The sequence below is a fragment of the Artibeus jamaicensis genome, unplaced genomic scaffold (assembly GCF_021234435.1).
Source record: "Artibeus jamaicensis isolate MK-2021 breed Jamaican fruit bat unplaced genomic scaffold, CSHL_Jam_final scaffold_847, whole genome shotgun sequence".
In the NCBI taxonomy this organism is placed as follows: domain Eukaryota; kingdom Metazoa; phylum Chordata; class Mammalia; order Chiroptera; family Phyllostomidae; genus Artibeus; species Artibeus jamaicensis.
The window spans coordinates 21076933-21091660 of NW_026522057.1; the positions used below are offsets into that span (position 1 = coordinate 21076933).

Sequence of the window (14728 nt, forward strand, 5' to 3'; positions counted from 1 at the left end):
AGGCCTGGAGAAGGATTACAATTTCTCACTCGCCTGAGTCCGGATGTGGGTGTTGATTGACACGTGTCTGCCAGCCTGGCTCATGAGACCCAGTGATCGGAGGGCCAGCCAGAGTCAGCAGTCACCTGAGTTATTCAACATTCGATGAGAAAGGAAAATGGCTTTTTTTTTCTGCTACCAGAGAACCTTGAACTTGGTGCCAACAAAACCTTGCCAACTGGAGGTCCTGCTGGGCCTACTTTAATGAACAGATAAGACTCAATTTTAATTAGCACACTAATTGTTTCCCTGCAAATGAATGTGCGGAGAGAACTTGCGAACAGTTTATTTTCTTAAGTGGGTTACAAGGTGCCCCCTGCAGCCCTGTGGATGGTGCTCCATCGGGCAGCCAACTGTTTTGTTCATCAAACAGCTCACGTCCGGCCCGACCAGCATTTCTCGAGCGTGGCCCAAGTGCTGGGCTCTGTGTGAGAGCTGGGGGACCGAGAAATGAGCAGGCCCAGACCCTCTCTTCTGGGAGTCCCCTGTAGAGGTCAAGGGCGACGTTGTCAAACTCTGTCGGTTAGGGTTCCTGGTTGTAAGCAATAGAAATCAATTCAAGAGAAAGGCAATGTACCAGAGGGGGTGGGGGTAGAGGTAGGCTGGGCAGGGGTCTGAGGGGACCTGGGCACAGGGACGATCTAGTAGGTATAGTGCCATTGTAAGGACTTGTCTCTAGGCGACCTTGTGTCCTTGTGTAGTTCAGGCTATTGTCTGGGGGGTGGGGGATGAGAGGCGGAGGGGAACCCTTAGTCTCAGTGCCCGGGAGCCTGCAAACTAAACTGACAAAAGGTAGATTAACGGGAAGGAAAAAACCCTGCAACATTTATTCGTATGGGAGCTCACAAAAGAAGTAGCTGACTAAATGGCTGAAGTTGGGGAAGGGGAAGGAGACAAGAGGCTTTTACGGGAGGAGCAAATGGGTTTCTAGGGGAACAAACAAGAGATAAGAAAATCTGTGATCATGTGTGTTCACGCAGGTGCGGGTGGCCTTTTCCATCTTTTCACGCCGTCAAACTCCCCCAGTACAACTCCCATAGATGGAAACCGGAGGTAGTTTCACTCCCAGAAGTTTCGGCTTTTAGTGAAATACAGGAAGCTCTGAGAAGGCTTCTTTCTGCACCCGATAACATCAACCATCTTTGAAGTAATCTTCGTATTAACTCTGAGGGCCCCGGGGGTGGGTGGGTTCCCTCACCTCTCACCTACGGGACCAGCCCCCTCCTCACTGGTATCTCCATTCCCTCCCTGGCCACCCACCAGTCCGTTCAGAGGGACACATTTAAAATGAAAGCCCAGTGACGCCACCTGTGTGCTTCAAAACCTCTGAAGACCCGGGGTCCAACCGGGTTCCTAACACCGTCCTGTGAGGGAAGGGGCTGGGGCTCCCTGGAGGAATGCTGGGTTCCAGGACGGGGCCGGGAAAACACAAGTGCCAGGAAATAAGGAGATGCCCAGGAAGCACAAAGGGGGGGCATGTCAAAGGGGGGCGCTGAAAGAGCTCTCAGTAGCCACAGCTGGAATGCTCTGGGCAACAAAATGAACAGTGTAGAATCGGAATGTGACCCAAAGAACAAAGTACGTATCTATGGGACTATACCGATATAGACAGAGAATGGCATAGATAGGTAAATAAGGAAGAGACCAATCTCCCAGACAGAAGAATTACAAGTAATTTATGGAGCTAGTCTCCCCCACCCCTGCGAGGGAGGCGAAGCTGGCGCCCTGCCCTAAGTGTGCACCGCACAGTGACGCCTTCTAAATGGTGGGGTATGGGGACAGGGAAAATAGAGCAACTTTGCAGCAGAGAAGCCTGACAAATGCTAACTCAGCCAATAATCAAGGTCAAAGTCAACAGTGACAAGTCCTGTCGATAGCATGTGCCCTTGATATGATGGGATGCGAATGGCCCTTTGCCTCCACGAACTTCCTTCCATAATCCCAGTCGAGTGACCTATGACCCATGAAAAAAGCATCAGGAAAAGGCACCCTGAGGGACAGTCTGCACAACTGTCCCCTGCACACCCCCACCAGCCCTCCTGCCATCTGGGAAACCGTCACCACCAAGAGGAAGAAGGAGCCTCAGGATGTGACGTGTAAAAGTAAAGCATCTTGGACAGAATCCTGGAACAGGAAAAGGACGTTGGGTAAACGTTTAGGAAATTTGAATAAAGTATGGGCTTTAATTAATGACAGTGTATCAGCGTTGGGTCCTCGCTCCCGACAACGTACAGGTGCCCTATGAATACAAAGTATTAATAATGGGGGGCAGGGTACGGGGTGCATGGGATCTGGCTGCACAATCCCTGCAACTTTTCTGCTAAACGGTTTACCAACAAAGCAAAAAGTCCTTTGGGGGCTTCTCATCGAGCTCACGATAAAATCCGAACTTCTTAGCACAGCTGACAGTGGACAGTGTGACATTGCCCCACGTGACCTGGCTGGTCTTGGCCTCACTTTGCCTCTCTGGCCACACTGGCCTCTGGTGTAGGCATAGGGTCCTTGCTCTTGGGTTTCCCCTTCCTTCCAGAATGTTCTTCTGCTCTCCCTTCAAGCCAAGTCCTTCTCATTTTTCACATCACAGCTTAAATGTCACCTCCTCCGAGAAGCCACCTTGAGAGCCATGAGGTATGTCCCTCTGACAGTCTCCAACACAGTGCATTTACTTCCTGCACGGAGTCCCTGCCAGTCCACCAGTGTTTATGGAGCCGGTCACCTGTGCACTCCTGGCTTCGCCGGGAGATCGTGCTGACCTGTTCACAGTCCCAACCCCAGCACCTCACAGGGTGTAGGAGCTTATAAACCTGGGAGGGAAGAAGGGGGGATTTGCATCTGTCATACTGTGCTGGCTTGCTTGCCTTGTCACTCCCTGTCCCACCTCTCTGCCCCCCCTGCCCCCCACCCTGAAAGGCAGCCTTTCCTTTTACTGCCCGAGCCCTGGTCTTTCAACCCTCCACACACCTTCTGCTGATCCCCTGTGCACTGCACCCTGAGGCTCCTTAAACCTGGCTGCTGCTGTCCTGGGTGTGGGCACACCTTCCCAGAGGTTGTTACTGTGTAATTACAGTGACTCACTTCCACACTGCTCCATGGGCTCATCGCGTCGTAATTAGGGCCCACAAAACAACACAATTGTTAATGTGTTTTATACCTCTGCCTTTTCTGAACCGTGTTTTTGTTAAAGCTCCAAAAATAATTAGTTCGGTGTGATGATGGAGGGGGTTGTAGAGAACAGAGAGAGTGTTTTTTTTTCCCTTTGTCTTCCCTGTGGCAAGGAGGAGGGGCAGGGAGGGTCCTTGAGAAAGGAGCTATTGATCGTTTTGCCCCAAAGCATCCCACTGAGCTGGGTTCTGCATTGTTTGCGGAAATTTCCAAAATGAATGAAAACCACTGTATCTTTGTGCTTAAGGCACATTCCCAATTATCTGTGCTGATGGCACAGAGAACTTCTTTATACTGGCGAAGGGTGCTTTGCAAAGTTAGAGAAAACTTTTACTCACCAAGGGCTGGCAGGGGTGGGGGATTGCAGAGGTAGCGGAACTCATGTTTAATGGGCACCAGTTTCCCTTGGGGATGGTAAGCGAGCTGGGGAGAGGGGGGTGGGGGGGCACAATATGAATGCACTTACTACCTCTGAGCTGCCCACTTTAAATTAGTTAAAACAGTACATTTTACCTTGGGCACATTTTACCACAATAAAAAGAAACCCAGTGGCGAATTTTTTTAACTCGAAACTGTCATAATATTCTTGATAGAAGGAAAGGTCAGTTATACTGCAAGTTCAGAGAAAGACCCCATTTTGTACTTTTATTTTTATTTTTAAAATGTATGCATTTATTTTTTTAGAGAGAGGGGAAGGGAGGGAGAAAGAGAGGGAGAGAAACATCAATCAATTGGGGACTGAACCCGCAACCCTGACTGCGGGTCGAACCCACAACTCAAGCATGTGTCCTGATGGGGAATCAAACTGGTGACCTTTCTCTTTGCAGGATGAAGCCCAGAGGACTGAGCCACACGGGTCAGGGCCCCATTTATTATTTAAAAAATTTTGGATAATAAATAAGAGACTGGAAATAAAGAAGTCAAAACAGTAACCGATTATTCCTGAGTGGGGGTGACTTCTACTGTCTTCTTTGGACTTCTCTGTGTTTTCCCAATTCTCTGTTTGATAGTACGTGTTTGTATATCTTTTGTAATCAGATGAAACAGGTGCTCAGCCTGGTGAATGTTCTCAAGGCCACTGAATTGTACACTTTAAAGTGGTTATGATGGTGAATGTTGTTATGTGTATTTTGCCATGATAAAAATATGTTTCAGAGAGAAAAGGCAACTTGTGTGAAAAACGTCACTTCCCTGGTTTTTCCTGAGGCTGGTATTTTCTGAATCTGCCATCATTCTCCGCCGTCCACCCCTGCTGTGTGGTCCATGCTGGGGGGGGACAGGTGGGGGACACCAGGCTTGGGAAGTGAAACCAAGTGGCTGGACACCAGGCTTGGTTAGTGAAACTAAGTGGCATGGGTTTCCATGTTCCTAGGTACAACCCAACGTTTTGGCTGCTCCAGATCAGATGGGAAGCCTTCTGTAGCAAAAGGCTTTTAAGGCTTTTATTTCTTTTTTAAGAGTTTACTCAAGATGTATTATGATTCAAATTGAGGCCACGTTAAGCTAGCCCTCGTATTTTCTACAAAGTAACGATGGCTGAAAGGGAGAGCCTAAACGTGTTCTCAGGGGCAACAACAACAAATCTCCAGAGTCTGAAATGAACTCTTCAAGAACACAACGACACCGCGTCACTTTGACACACACCGGGTCACTTTGACACTCCTAACAAATAAAGCTGCATTATATTTGGGTAGTGTTTCTAACCTGCTCAAGTGCATTCGTGGCTTTTCTTTATCAGCGATCGTGAGAAAAGCTTTTCTTTCACGGTGGAGAGGCCAGAGCCTGTTTGAATCTGCTTTTAACCACCTGGGAGACAGGGGACTTGGCTGGCGCTGGAGCAGGACTGTCCCTAGTGTGACATCCGAAAGAGCCTAAGTGGGCCTGGGCTTTCGGGGGAAGGTGGAGTGACTCCTCCTACTCCTGTCTTACGAAGGATGGAGATGCAGGGGGCGAACTGACCAGGAGCACCCAGGGACTTTGTTAAAGGGAGGTTACCCAGGGAGCCAGTGCGGAGCCTGGGTTATCCACTGAGGGTGGAGGGAGCCTGGGTATTTGTCCACCAGCCCTGCCAGTCGGGTTCCTCGGCGGGGCTCCTCCCGGGCTGAGCCAGCCTGCCCCTTGCATTGACAGTGGGTAGGGCTCTTGGTCAGCAGATGGGTGCTGACAGTTTCATCAGAGCAGTCGTGCTAGGCACTGTAAGAACCGAGGGGCTCTGCACCCTGATATTGTGTGCCAGAGTGAAGAGGGGCATTTGAGGAAAGAGCAGAAGGTAGGACACCATCTCTCTCGGACACAGGAAAACAGCCCCGCTGGACAGTGCCAACACTGGTTCATGGTGCCCGATGGCAGATTCCAAATGAGGACACGGCAAGGCTGCGGCTTCCTGTGAGCCACGCCCTGTGGCCACTCTGTGCTGGCATCCAAGACAGAGGCAGACAAGACATCCTTGGTGCTCACAGGGAACTCACTGGGGTCAGCAGACCTATAAGCAGAGGCTGCAGAGTGAGGAGTGAGGGAGTTATGTGTGCAGGGTGGGGTCCCCGATCAGGAGTGGGGGTGTCAGTGGGGAGAAACTGAGGCCACGTTTTCAAGGTCTTGAAGGATGAGTACTCACGTCACAGCTGTGAGACCCCTCGGAGCCTTCGTCACTTCATCCGCAAGATGGGATGATGCTGGCTTTGAGATTCTGGGTGGAGACGAGTGCCGGGCAACGTGATGAGCATTTGGGCCACGTGCGGGCCCCCGAAGGCCAGCCGGGCTTCTGCACATGGTGACTGTCTCGAGGTCTCTAAGAGCCACAAGAGAGTCCACCCCACGCCCCAGCTTTTTACAGCAGGCCCCACAGCCACATTCAAGGGGTGGAGAAACTGATGGGAAGGGGGGAGTTTGGCCAGTTTTGCCACATACTGTGGTTATTTGGAGGGTAAAAGGTCATCATATAAGTAGAGCGTTTGTTAGTGTCGGGCCGGCTCAACAAAGCTATGACAATGATGATGTTTCTCCCTTCCGGTTTTTTAATAATAAAAAGGTCGCTGGGACAATAGGAATGAAATAGTAATTTTTAATTTTTGCGGAATGTCTTGACTCCGTTCCCTCCCCTCTATGGGGAGGGCGGCCTCTTCCAGACGGCGTGTCCCTGGGAGGATTCGACCTGCACGGAGCGAGGTGCGGGTGCCGCGGGAGTTCTTATTCCTGGTGCAGGACCCAAGTCTCCACTTCCTTTCCACAGGCAAGCAGGCAACCCAGACTCGATCCTTTTTCATTTTTTGTTTTATTTTGACCCGCATCCCACTTTTCAAAACACGGAGGCCGAGCGCTGTTTGCAGCAATGCTCCTGCAGGCCGCCCTTTCTTCCCGCTCCCTGCGAGTCCCCGGCGTCCTCCGGCTCTGCCCTCCCTGAATGCACCTCCTCCCTCCATGTTTCATCTCCCTCCCCCTGCCACAGCTTCCCCGCTGCCCAGGGGCCTCCTCCCAGCCACAGCTTCAGGGGACTCCCTGGCCACCCTGGGGCCACAAGGCCCTCCCAAGGAAGGGTGAGAGAAGCAGGAAGTGCTGGGCACCTATCCTAGCTCTAACCATCTAAACCCCTTCCAGTTGCCCTGAGTGACTCTCACTCCCAGTCTGTAAAAGGAAGGAGACCCTGGGCCTGCTCCAGCCCCTTCAAAGCTCCCCTGGGCAATCGCTTCCCGCCTTGAGCCGGAAGCTCGCATCTGCAGCCAGTCCATTCTTACCCTGGATGAGGGACGTAGAGGATCAGAGTCCCAAACCCTGGATGATCTACAACATCAGTAACTTGAGCACACACCAGACCTTGTCGAACCAGACGGGGCCCTGCAGCTTAAACCTCAGATACCAGCCAGCTCTGCTTGGGTGACCCCACCCCCCACCTGCAGAAGATGCCAAGACTGACTTGGGCGCAGAACCTGGGCTGGGTATCTTACCCATATTCTCTTAGTTCTTATAACACCCACGATGGGCTGGCAGTGGCAGACCCATTTTACAGATGTGGATAATGAGGATCAGAGAGTGGCAGAAAAGTTTGAGTTCAAAGTTCAAGGATAGAGTATACTTGATTGGCGTGAGTGGAGAAGGCACTGGGGACAGCCACGTGACAGCTGATGCCAAATTCCTGGCTCCTCTGCCCCTGAGAGGGGGATGGAGAGACTACCACATTGACAGTGGGCCTGCTTCCAGTATGCTTCCAAGGAAACTGAGGGTCCCTGAACTTGGCTATGAAGGCTACTTCTTTTGTCCTCTCTGAGCCTCAGTTTTGTCACCTGTAAAACCGGGTGTAGTGAGGGTCAGTGAGATGACATGTAGAAAGCCTCTCGTGCAGGGGCTGTGCAAGACCCGGGGCTCTGTCTTACATCCTGGCTCCAGGAGCACCACGGGGCAGGAAGCCTGGGCTGGCCCCTGCAGAGAGCCTGGCCTTCCAGGCTGGGTGCCTGCAAGGGCAGCCCTGTGCCCTATCAGAGCAGGGCCTGGGCCTGGCCCCTGGCAAATGCTGTGGCTTCTATGGTTGTTCTGACATCCCTGCTATTCCAGACAAGACTTAGGCTGGGCTTCTCTTGTCAATATTGACAGAGGCCCCAGATGGAGAGGAATAAGAAAACAAGGGACCTTTTATTTATGACAGAAAAAACAAATCTGCAGACCCACCAGCGGGGGGAATGTTAAATAAACCGTGATGCAGCCGCTGGTTGGAACATTGTGCAACTATTGAAATGCTGTTTACCGAGTGTTTGTAATAACATGGGAAAATGCGTATTTTCAAAAGCTAAGTGGGGAAAAAAGGAAGCAACTGAATTGTATATTCGGCATAATCACACCTGGGCAAAAGTCAAGCCCAGCCAAAGTCCACTCGTGGAAGAAACAGACTGGAGGGACGTACACCATGACGGGGGTTCACTGGAGAGTTTTTTTTTATACTTTTCTGAGTTTTCCAATTTTCCTTTCTTCTGTAATGACATGGTTAGTCTCATGTAGAAAGCAAACCAGACTTAGGGTATTTTTTTTCCCCTGAAGAAGAAAGACCTCTTATTGGGAAAGCAGGCCAGATGGCCCGGGGACGAGCTTTATTTGACATAGAGGCCACTCTGAGGCTGAGGGCTACAGGTAGGCAGACTAGGCTGTAAAACAAGGTCAAGTGAAAATCCTAGCCCCTGAACCCATGCAGTCACGTGGGCCGGCTGACATGCAGCCACACATCCAGGGGTGGCGCCTGTGACGTCCTGGTCCTTCTGCTGACTTTTGCCCCTACTGTGCAAACGCTGCTTCTCTCCGGTGAATGTAGTCTATCTCCAAGCAAGAACCCTCCTTTATAAACACCAGTGGGACAGGATTCTCTCCCGGACGTGACAGGCAGAACAGCTGGCCTCCTGCCCCCTTCACACACCGAGACAGAGCTCCCAGGAGGCAGACCTCCATTCTGCTGCCCTTGTGACAAAGGCCTTCGGGTGGCACGGCCAGGCTTCCCGTGCCCTGAACCAGCCCTGGTCTATGCAGGTCCCCAGATTCCCATTCAGTTCTCTGCTCAATGTCATCTTATTGGGAAGGCCTGCTCACACTCTCCCACTTGGCCTGCCTTCTCTGTCTCTACGGCCCTGACCCAGCAGGGGTCCTGTTTACTCAAGTACAAAATCGCCTGTTTTTCTCCATTAGAACCTGCGCCTGCAGGGCAGGGGTCCCGGCAGGGGGCTGCAGTGCCTCCAGCACCAGGAAGTGGACCCGGCCACAGCCTTCTGTCAATGTGCCCTGACCTCCAGGGCTCTGGGTGGTGGTTGTCGCCCCTGGACCACCCGCTCTGCCACAACGGCCCTGCCTACGCTCGTCCCTGACCCAGCGCCAGAGATGAGAGATGCACCAGCCATAATTGGCAATGAGGGCTCGGGCCCTTGCCAAAGCCTGTTTGAGGTCCTTAGAAATGTTCAACAGGAAAAGAGATGACGGTCGGTTAGTGGTGTGTGCCAGGGGACCAGAGGGAGGCAGGGGCAGCATGTGGCGCCTTCCCAGCGCAGCCCTGGGCCAAAGCTCAACTCTTTCTGTCATCGTGGAGACCACGCCTGCCCTCACTGCGTCTGGAACTTTGTCTCCTTGTCCCTGGAACCATTTCCCTTGTCCTACCATAAGTACGCAATGGGCTTGTCCTCCGCCTGGCTCCTCACCTGCCCCTGCCCCTGGGGCTGAATCTGGTTCCCCACATGGGGTTCTCTTCCCGAGCCAACCCTGCCTGGCGCCACCATGCCGATGCCACCTCCTAGCAATGCCACTGCGGCAACCCCCAGTCCCCTGGGTCCCCGGGAGGTCCGTGCCTGAGTGTTGACTCTGACCTTGAGCATTGCTTGGTTGAAGGGTCACTCTTCCCAGGCACCGATCTTAACTACTTCCCTTTCTCAACCTCCAGTTTAGGAACAAACTAAGCAGCCTCACCTCCTGGGCCCCGGGCCTCGTGGGGCCCACGGAAAGCCCTCATGTCCACGCCAAGCTCCTTCTCATTCTCCCTTCCCATCCTGCATCTTTCAGATCGACTCTGGCTCAGCCCAGGCAGCTGCGGGGAGCACGGGCTCCGGCCTGGACCCCCAGAAGCTTGGGAAGAACTTTCTCCGGATGCTCTTCTTTATGCCCCCACAGAGAAGGGCATGAGTTGCCCTGCTCATTTCCAAGAGAGGGACACTGATGTCCACTGTGTCCTTGTCTCTGACCTGTCAGCCCTGGTGGGGTGCACCCCCCCTCTGCTTCTGTCCTCCATGCTGCTTGTCATATAGAAGGACACTCTGCCCCCTGGCTCCTCCGTCTGTGTGTGCCTCTCCGTTGGGGGTGGAGCAGGGCCATGGTTAGAGACGGGAGCAGTCTCTCTCTCTCTTTCCCCCAGGGCCATGGGGAACTTCGGGGTTTGGAGGTCTCCTCCCTTTGAGAAGTTCCCAAACCTGATGGCAAAGGAGATCCCAGCCTCCCGACAGGTCACTTCTAGTTCCCCAGCTCCACCCTGGGCCTGCCCCTCCCTGGTCCTCTCCTGTCTGATGCTGACCAGCTGGCAACATGCCACAGGGAAGGCAGATCATGGCATTGGCTCTCACCAGCCCAAAAGGGTCGCCTGGTCGGCAGAGGCTGCCCCCACCCCTGGGGTGTGAGGCTGGGGTCCTGGGACAGCTGTGCCGTGAAGAGTTCTGAGATGTGGGGAGAGGGTCGGTGGGCCCCAGGGGGACAGCAGCCCTTGGATCACCTTCTCCTGCCTCTCCCAGGACAGACGATATCCTTAATAGACCCCTAGAAGATGCACCTTGTCAAAAGGCTGCTAGAAATGGAGCTTTCTCGTGCTAAAATTCCGGGTAATGAGGAAAACTGAAATGGGCTTTGGTTAATTTATTCTGAAGCCGAAAAAAAAAAGAAGAAGAAAAGAAAAGAAAGTCTTCCAGCTTTAGCTGTGTGACCTCTCCCACCCCTCTCCCTCTGGCTGGGCCCCGTGGCTGCCCCAGGTTCCTGCCAGTCCTGCCTGGACCACCTCCCTGGACTGTTTCCACCTGTGTGTTCCAGGTGCTTCTGGGAATCTCGGCAGTGGAAGCATAGGGCCCATGTTTAGGAAGGGGCCCATCTCCAATGGGGTCAGCTTGAGGGGTCACTGGGGGTAAACTGACACCTGAATCGCAGTTGTCATAAGGTTGCGTCCCTGAAGTTTGCTGGGGTCCTAGAGTCCCCCCAAATTCAGACTTGAAACCGGCTCTGGAGAAGCGGCTGCCCTTGGCCTTGGAACACCAGTCCTGAGTTCTAGATTCCCACTTGCCCCCCGCAGCCCACTGACAGCAGAGATGCACCTCAAAGCCCCAGCCAGTGAAGGAGGGAGGACTAGAGTTCAACTTCTGGAGCTCATTCCCTGGCTGCCTGCTCTCCCAGAAATAGCCCACGGAGCAGTGGGCAGGGGCTGCCCAGCAGAAGGTGGCTAGACCCTGGTCTGAGGAGCCTGGGGGCCAGGCAAGGTCAGGACAGTGGGCAGGAGGGTGCCCTGGGGGGAGGGGAAGCTCCGCGGCTCCTTGGACACAAACCTGGGTGAGACGTGGTCTGCCAGGAAGAGGAGCGTGCGCCGGCGCCCCACGCAGTAGATGAGGTTGTCCACCACGGCGCACTGGAAAGCATCAGGGTAGGGCGTCCGGTACGTGGCGCACTCGTACCAGAGGCGGGCGCTGGCGCTGCAGCGGTACACGCCAATGCCCAGGCTACGGTTGAGGTCAAAGCGGTAGAGGAAGCCATTGACCGCCACCATCTCGGCCGTGCGGTCCTTGCCGCCCGCTGTGGGGCCGACCTGCCAGCGCTGCTCCTGCGTGGAGAAGCGGAGCAGCAGGTAGCGCAGCGTGCCGCCCGTGACGAAGATGTCCCCGGCACACGCCGTGGCTGTGTGCGCCAGGGCGAAGGTGTCATTGGGGAGTGGCGGGGCAAAGGTCCAGCGGTCCAGGCGCGGGTCATAGCGCTCGACTGTGTTCAGACACTCGCCCCCAATGGCGTACAGGTACCCGTCCAGGGCCACCAGCTGGCAGTGTGGCCGGGCTTGGTTCAGTGGGCACACCTCGCTCCAGATCTCGGTCAGAGGGTTGTAGCAGAAGACTCGGTTGGAGGGCCGGCACCTGGACCCCTGGCAACCGGACACCACGAAGACATAGTTGAAGAGACTGCAGATAGCACAGCCCCGGGACACAGCCTCTGGGGGCAGATGGGTCAGCAGGAGCCACACATCCTGCTCATCGTCATAGCAACAGAGGCGGCCAGAGTCTTCCTGGGGGCACATGTCGGCCACCACCAGGCGCTTGCAGCCCCGCAGCCGTCGCTGAAGGACCAGCTCCCTCTCTGCCCCGCTCAGGCGCCCATAGATGTCTGGGCTGCGTAGGACCTGGAGGTAGTTGTCACTCATCACTTTGTAGGCAGCCTCCTTCAAGGCCTCCAGGTTTTTCCTCTTGGCCAAGGTCAACACCTCGTAGCAATTCCCCAGATCCAGATGGACCTCTGGGGCTGAACCCGGGGTGAGGGGGAAGTGGAAGAAATTGGTCCCCGCCACCAGCTGCAGGTTGGGCTCCCCGCTGCTTCCGGCTGAGCCGGACTCCGGAAGCTGCCCGGCTGTGGGGCTGCTGGGTGGGGCACTCCGGGCGGGGCAGGACGGGGCAGGGCTCCCGAAGCCGTTGAGCTGCAGCTGCAGCTCCGGGTTCTCCACGATCTGAAGGAGGCTGTCCTTCCTGCTGAAGCCTTGCCCAGGGGGCGACAGCACAGGCTGGGAGGAGGCTGCTGGATCGGCTCCCCCTTCCGTGTCATCGTGGTGGCCTCCGGGGACTGCCCCTATTCCCAGGGGGCCTGGCACAGGAGGCGGAGCCTCAGCCAGGGCTGCCGTTCTGGGGGCCGGTCTGCCTTTGGAGGTGGCCTGCGAGGTCGATTCCACGTGGTACTCGTACACCTTGCCCTGCAGCCAGGGCCCGATCCCCTCCACCTTCTCCCTTATGAAGTTCTCCTCTACTCGAACCCGGGCCACCGAGGAGAAGGTGTAGGAGGCGTTGGTGGCCCCCTCCTGCTGCCGCAGGGCGAGGCCCATGTCTGAGGCAGCCCGCAGGGCCCCAGCCCCTTCCCCGCTCACTCCTGTCCCACGAGTGAAAAGCCAGCTCTTATTCACGTCACTCTTGTCTTCCGAGTAGGCCATCCAGGGCTGGCGTGGGGGCCCCTGGGCGCCAGTCCCCGGCTGCTTGGGGTGTCCACCTTCCCGCCATGGGGCACTCTCACCCTCCACACCACTGCCGTCCACCGAAGCAAGGCCAGGTGGGGAGCTTCTGGGTTCACTGCCCTGATGGGGGCGGTGGGGCAGCTCGGACTCACTGGCGGCAGCTGTTCCGGCTTCCTGGCCACTGCAGCGAGGAGGTGCCAGGCCCGACTCCAGGCACCTCCTGCCCAGATCCTCACCACTGCCTTTCCTCTCTGGCTTCCAAGCCCTTTCGGCTTCCGAGTCACTGGAAGAGGCTGCTGTTGCCAGGACTTGGGAGCTCCTCTGACTGTCCCAGCTGTAGCCCGGCAGTGCTCCAGGCTCCTTGCTCCCCCTCCGGCATCTCAGCCGCCGACGGGGTGCCCCAGGAACATCCCCCTGGACTTCAGGCTGTCTGGAGCCCTCTGCCTCCTCCTCAGCCTTGGCCTTGGTGTTCCTGTCCCACAGCGGGGCTTGGGAGGGCCTCGACTTGTACAGCCTGTAGGCTACGGTCACCAGGAGCAGGGCGGCTGCAGACAGCACCACCTTGCCCGTCAGCTGCATGTCCAAATGCCAGTCCTGGGCCTCGGCTCCTCCTCCTCCTCCAGGGAGCATGTTTCCCAAGCCAACCTGGGGCTGAGGAATCTCAAGAATCTGATTAATAATTACCCAATAGGAGCTGGTTCCTTGTTCCTGCTGAGCTGAGCAGAGGAGGTTCTGGGCGGGCTCTGGCTGGCCCGCTGAGAAGTTGAAGCAAAGGTGACTTTGAGTTGGCAGAGGGCAGTGGCCCCAGCTGGCAGATCTCCACGCTGGCCTCCTGGGATCCTTCAGTGCTTTCCTTGGTGGGGGCCTGGGGGATGGTCAGCCTAGGGGACTGCACTTGTGACCAGCCACCTGAGGCCACAGTGGCTGGAGAATGTTAGGAGTGTCCAGCTGGCCCATCAAGAGGCAGGAAGCTCTTGACCAAACAGTCACCCGATGCTAGGAAACTCGTGGGGTTGGTTATTATTTGTGTGTGTGCTTTATTTTCTCTTTTGCAAATTGACTGAGCTGGGCAGGTTGGGTGTGGCGAGTGTGGGACAGGTGGAGCCACCGCAGGTGTGTCAGAGATCCGCCTGGGTCTGTTTCCTTTCTGTGGGGGTCTGCTGGCCCCACAGAAAGGGGGGTTGGAGCCTGCAGTCAGCAGCAGGGGAGGTCGAGCCGGGACCTCCGCCAAGCCACCTGACCCAGCTCTTTCAGTGCAGCTGCCCTCCTGACTAAGAGAACTGGACATTCTGAGGGAGCTTGGGAAAAACACTTGGCATTATACCCGGAGCAGGGGCAGATGCCGGGCATCTCCTCACCCTCCGGACCAGACACCCTCATTGGACGAGAGGCCCAGGGAGACTCGCTCAGACCACCTCCTAGCAATGTGGGTTCCAGAGCCAGACCACCTGGCTCTACCACTTACCAGCTGTGTGGCGTTAGGCAAGTGACTGCACTTCTCTGTGCCTTGGTTTCCTCCTCTGAAAAATGGGGATAGCCACACACAAACCTCCTAAGGTCGTGGTGAGAACAAACTGGGTTAATGTGTGTGAAGCACACAGGGCTGAGCTCTACCTCATACAAGCTCAGTAATTAACACCAGTGACATCAGTCGCTCTATTAATTACCATCAGCTGGACCTCCTGAAGCACAGATCGAATTGTGCTCTCAGGGTCCCCAAAGGCCAGGGTTGGGAGCTCAAACATGTGCCCCCTACAGGGACGGGGCAGGGAAATTGAGGCCCTACCCTGTGATGGTGCCTGATGGGCCAGCCCGCCCGCCCATAGCCAGAGC

At 55.4% G+C, this 14728-nt stretch overlaps 1 protein-coding gene across 6 annotated transcripts; it reads right to left on the minus strand.

The window, feature by feature from the left end:
• Positions 1-309: 309 nt before the first annotated feature.
• Positions 310-14312, minus strand: KLHDC7A (kelch domain containing 7A). 6 transcript variants are annotated; one of them, XM_053660655.1, is made up of 3 exons: positions 11241-14312; positions 5816-5887; positions 310-571 (listed from the first exon to the last, which is right to left on the minus strand). In XM_053660655.1, exons 1-3 carry the CDS (start codon positions 13523-13525, stop codon positions 325-327), a joined length of 2604 nt encoding a protein of 867 aa, XP_053516630.1. In that variant the 5' UTR covers positions 13526-14312; the 3' UTR covers positions 310-324. The 6 variants fall into 6 exon arrangements, with proteins under 6 accessions (XP_053516630.1, XP_037003890.2, XP_037003892.2 ...); XM_053660656.1 differs by lacking the exon at positions 310-571 and adding an exon at positions 2197-2843 and having other exon boundaries at positions 11241-14306; XM_037147995.2 differs by lacking the exon at positions 5816-5887 and having other exon boundaries at positions 11241-14310.
• Positions 14313-14728: the final 416 nt, after the last annotated feature.

Coding starts and splice junctions, on each gene's coding strand:
- KLHDC7A (XM_053660655.1), bottom strand. CDS start 13,525: ATGCTCCCTGGAGGAGGAGGAGGAGCCGAGGCCCAGGACTGGCATTTG. Junction 5,888..11,240: donor GCAGACCACGTCTCACCCAG/GTTTGTGTCCAA, acceptor GTCTCCACCCAG/AATCTCAAAGCCAGCATCAT. Junction 572..5,815: donor AGGGGTCTCACAGCTGTGAC/GTGAGTACTCAT, acceptor GCTTACAACCAG/GAACCCTAACCGACAGAGTT.